Here is a 3,755-nt window from a genome sequence, read left to right as displayed (position 1 = left end):
GAGAGCAGGTAAAGCGCCCAGCATGGGGCCCGGCACACAACACGTGGTGAAAAACCGTACTTATTATGATCATTATAATTACTATTAGAGATATGCAAATGGCAACCACCATTTCTACAAAAACACATTTATTGCTTTCAAACCTCATTATGGATATTTCCCAGCTCTCGTCAAAACCAACTGACCTTAGTCATTTCTCCCGTGGAGATGCTATTAACTTTCAAGTGATTAAAAACAAACAAGACTCATCACATTCAACCTACCAACTCCATCACATGTTGAAGAATTTGGGGGTTTTTTGTTTTTTTTTTTGCAGTACGCGGGCCTCTCACCGCTGTGGTCCCTCCCGCCGTGGAGCACAGGCTCCGGACGCGCAGGCTCAGCGGCCATGGACCACGGGCCCAGCCGCTCCGCGGCATGTGGGATCCTCCCGCACCGGGGCACGAACCCATGTGCCCTGCATCGGCAGGCGGACTCTAAACCACTGCGCCACCAGGGAAGCCCTGAAGAATTTTTTAAAGGTTGAGATGGGTCATCCAGTTCTGTGGACTGAAAATCCTTTCCCACTTCTGAAATGTTTCAACCCTTCTCTACCGTAAGTGATATAAGAGAGGAGGCACAGATTCAAGTGTAGGATCGATTCACACTCGCGCTGCACTGGGAGGTGCTCTGGAGAGAGGGCTTCAGCACGCAGGCTGCCAGAATGGACCTCAGACCACCGTGGGCACAACGTTTGGGAGGGACCAATGAGGTTAAGTGATTACAGATGATTCCCCAAGGACCCTGAAATACTGGTCTTCCAACATCTGAATGGGTTAAGTTGATGGGCTGTCCAGAAATTCTCCCACTGGCTGTACAGACACAGCTATAAGTACACTGCAAGTGGAGGGAAGGTATCTGTGTCCAAAACATCTGTCTGTGCTAACAGAAATGACGATCAAACACAATCATTATACGGTATGTTTAAAATTAATTCTTCTGTATCATTTCCTTGCTCTCTGAAAACAGGCAATACAGTTTTTATTGAATTTAAGTTGCTTTCTGGTGAAAAGAAAGAAAAGGGGCTCAAATTTAACTTTTCATGAACAGCCATGTGGTCATTCTGCTTGTAAACTTACATAATGTAGCTGATATACATCACAATCAGATATGTATATTATTTACTCACAACTTTATCAGTAAAGTGGGAGACCACTTGTTTCAAATGCATTGACACCACAGACAGTATGAACCAGAAATACTTGGTCTACAGTATGTAATACTATTTATCTCAACCAAGAATAACTATTAATACATTCTTAGATATAGAGAAATGGGAAAAGTGATGCTTTTCATATTTTGTGATATAGCTTTACATTAATTATTTTTTGGAATATACTAAAATCAATTTAATCCACTTTGAATAATGTTATTAATTTTTTTCTTTTGTTTCCTGAACACAGACTGTAGCTTTAAAAACTACTGTGGTGTACCTAATCAATCCTACTTCATATGTAAATCGCAACATATTTCATTTTAGAAGGACACATGGAAAAACCATATTGAACAGTGACTCACTTGATTCTGGATTTATATGGCAACATTTGAAACTAGTGGTCTAGCTGACACAGGCAGCCATGCAGAAAGAATTACAACCATCCTAGGAGTACCAAAATAATTTTTGTGAACAGTAATTGCTGAAAGTAAAGAAAGAATGAAAAAGAATGGGTTCGTGCTTTCAGCGTTGGTAACTTATTACTGAGTTCATGTTAATAAAATCATGTCCCTTCCAAACGTAAATCATGTAAACTATTTCCACTGGCTTTCAGAGTGATTGTATTGTTAGATACATGCAGCACTGAAAATCTACCTTGATGTTAAAAAAAAAAAAAAAGGTCTGGAAAAAGTAATGTCTCCATTCTCCTCAATAACTCAGTTTTATTTTAAAGTCCAGGTAGAAACTCTGGGACCAATTTACTTTTTATAATTTCATGGCCACGTCATACCCCTTCCTTTCCCCCCCACCCCGCACTACCAATCTTCCAAACAATATGAAACAAAAACACTACCTCCAAATAAAATACTTAAAAAAAAAAAAACACCCCAAACAAAACGGAATTGTATTGAGCAAAGAACTCAATTGTTTTCAAAGGGTGAAAACACTGGTAACATTATTTTCACTTCAATCACTTAACTTATCTAAATAAATGCTTCAAAGTGCTCCTGTGGCTTCAGAGAGAATCCAACAGAAAGAACTTAAGGAGAGCATCTCAACCGCTTGGCCAGGCAGTGGGAGTGCTTGGTAATGCAGGCTCCTAAGTGGAGGGCCGCTACACGTCGCTGGGTGACGGCGCTCTCTGCGAGAGGCTGGACGGGATGCAGCCGCAGCAGATGAGGCAGAGCGCTTTCTGGATCTCTTGGTTTCTGAAAGCATATATGACAGGATTGATGATGGAGTTGTAGGTGGCGGGCAGGAGGGTGGCATAGGTGTAGATGGAGGGGTAGGTGTAATCAGCTATCAAGGAATAGAGGGTGAAAGGCATCCAGCAAGCAGCAAAGGTCCCCAGGATGATGGCCAGGGTCGAGACCCCCTTCCGGGTGGTCACGTAGTGCGAGGTGGCCAGGAAGTGGTGCTGCAGGGCTATCTGGTGGGCGTGCCTCATCACGATCTTACAGATCTGGATGTAGAGCTGAAGCATGAGCGCAAACATAAAGAGGAAGGAGATGGAGAGGATGGCGGCGTTGTTCTTGGTGAGGGGTCTGACCACGCTGCAGGTGGACTCGTCTTGGAGGCAGTTCCAGCCCAGGATGGGCAGCAGTCCCAGGCAGATAGACGTCCCCCAGAGCATGACAAGCATGACATAGGTAAACGTGACTGTCCTCTCCGAGTGGTAGGTCAGAGCGTAATACAGGGAGAGGTAGCGGTCAACGGTGATAGCCAGCAAGCTGCAGACAGAAGCTGAGAAAGAGGCGACAATCAGTCCAATGGTGACCAGCTTGGTGGCTTCTGACTGCAGCAGGTAGGCAAAAACGAAATTGACGATGAGTCCAATGCCGGCCAGCAGGTCTGCAAGCGCCAGGCTGCCTATGAGCAGGAACATGGGCGCCCGCAGGCTGGGGTTATGGAAGATGATAAGGACCACGATGGCATTTTCACAGGAGATGAGGGTTCCCGAGGTACACAAGACAATGTCCCACGGGTTGACAACCAGCTCTGGCTCTGGCTCCACGCCAGGAACCTGGGAAGAGACAGCAGCCGAGACGTTCCCCGCAGCTCCGGCATCTAAATAATCCCGAGGCAGCCCGCTTACATTGACCTTCAGGTCTTCATTCATTTTAACCCCCGTCCTCTTCAACGAAAAGACAGGCTGTTTAATGTTGAGATACAGCAGGGTGACAGTCCAACATCACGCAAAACCCACACGAACAAAAAGCCAGCCCCTACTCAGATACTACCCCCAAGTGCCACGAGCTTCCTGAATTACAGACTGAGAGGGAATAAAACAAAAGCCAAAAACCCACCACAACCAAAAAAATGCCCTTTGGCGCTGGGGGAACACAGGATGGGATTTGCACACACGAGCGTGAGCGGGGCGGGCACACGCGGGACCGCGGCGGCCGGTTTGCTAAAGTGCTGGGGACACACGTGAAAATCCGTCTCGCGTGCTGCAAAAGGAGCCTGGCACCGGGGCTGCCGCTGGGGGACCGCGCCACGGCGACAGGTCGCGAGCCGGGGCCGCCCTCCTCGGTGGAATGTTCAAAACTCCCCCCCCCCC

The 3,755-nt window shown here is 46.7% G+C and overlaps 1 protein-coding gene across 1 annotated transcript; it reads right to left on the bottom strand.

Moving 5' to 3' along the window:
- Nucleotides 1-956: 956 nt before the first annotated feature.
- Nucleotides 957-3,383, bottom strand: GPR12 (G protein-coupled receptor 12). Its single transcript, XM_027116791.1, has one exon. It carries the CDS (start codon nucleotides 3,312-3,314, stop codon nucleotides 2,310-2,312), a length of 1,005 nt encoding a protein of 334 aa, XP_026972592.1. The 5' UTR covers nucleotides 3,315-3,383; the 3' UTR covers nucleotides 957-2,309.
- Between the last annotated feature and the right edge of the window lie 372 nt (nucleotides 3,384-3,755).

This window comes from Aethalodelphis obliquidens, unplaced genomic scaffold, assembly GCF_003676395.1.
Source record: "Aethalodelphis obliquidens isolate GAN/ISIS:26980383/991018 unplaced genomic scaffold, ASM367639v1 scaffold16, whole genome shotgun sequence".
In the NCBI taxonomy this organism is placed as follows: Eukaryota; Metazoa; Chordata; class Mammalia; order Artiodactyla; family Delphinidae; genus Aethalodelphis; species Aethalodelphis obliquidens.
The sequence above is the reverse complement of the archived record's forward strand: the minus strand, read 5'-3'. Positions and strand labels throughout refer to the sequence as shown.

What these genes read in the sequence shown, in the direction of transcription:
- GPR12 (XM_027116791.1), bottom strand. Translation starts at nt 3,314, where the DNA reads ATGAATGAAGACCTGAAGGTCAATGTAAGCGGGCTGCCTCGGGATTAT.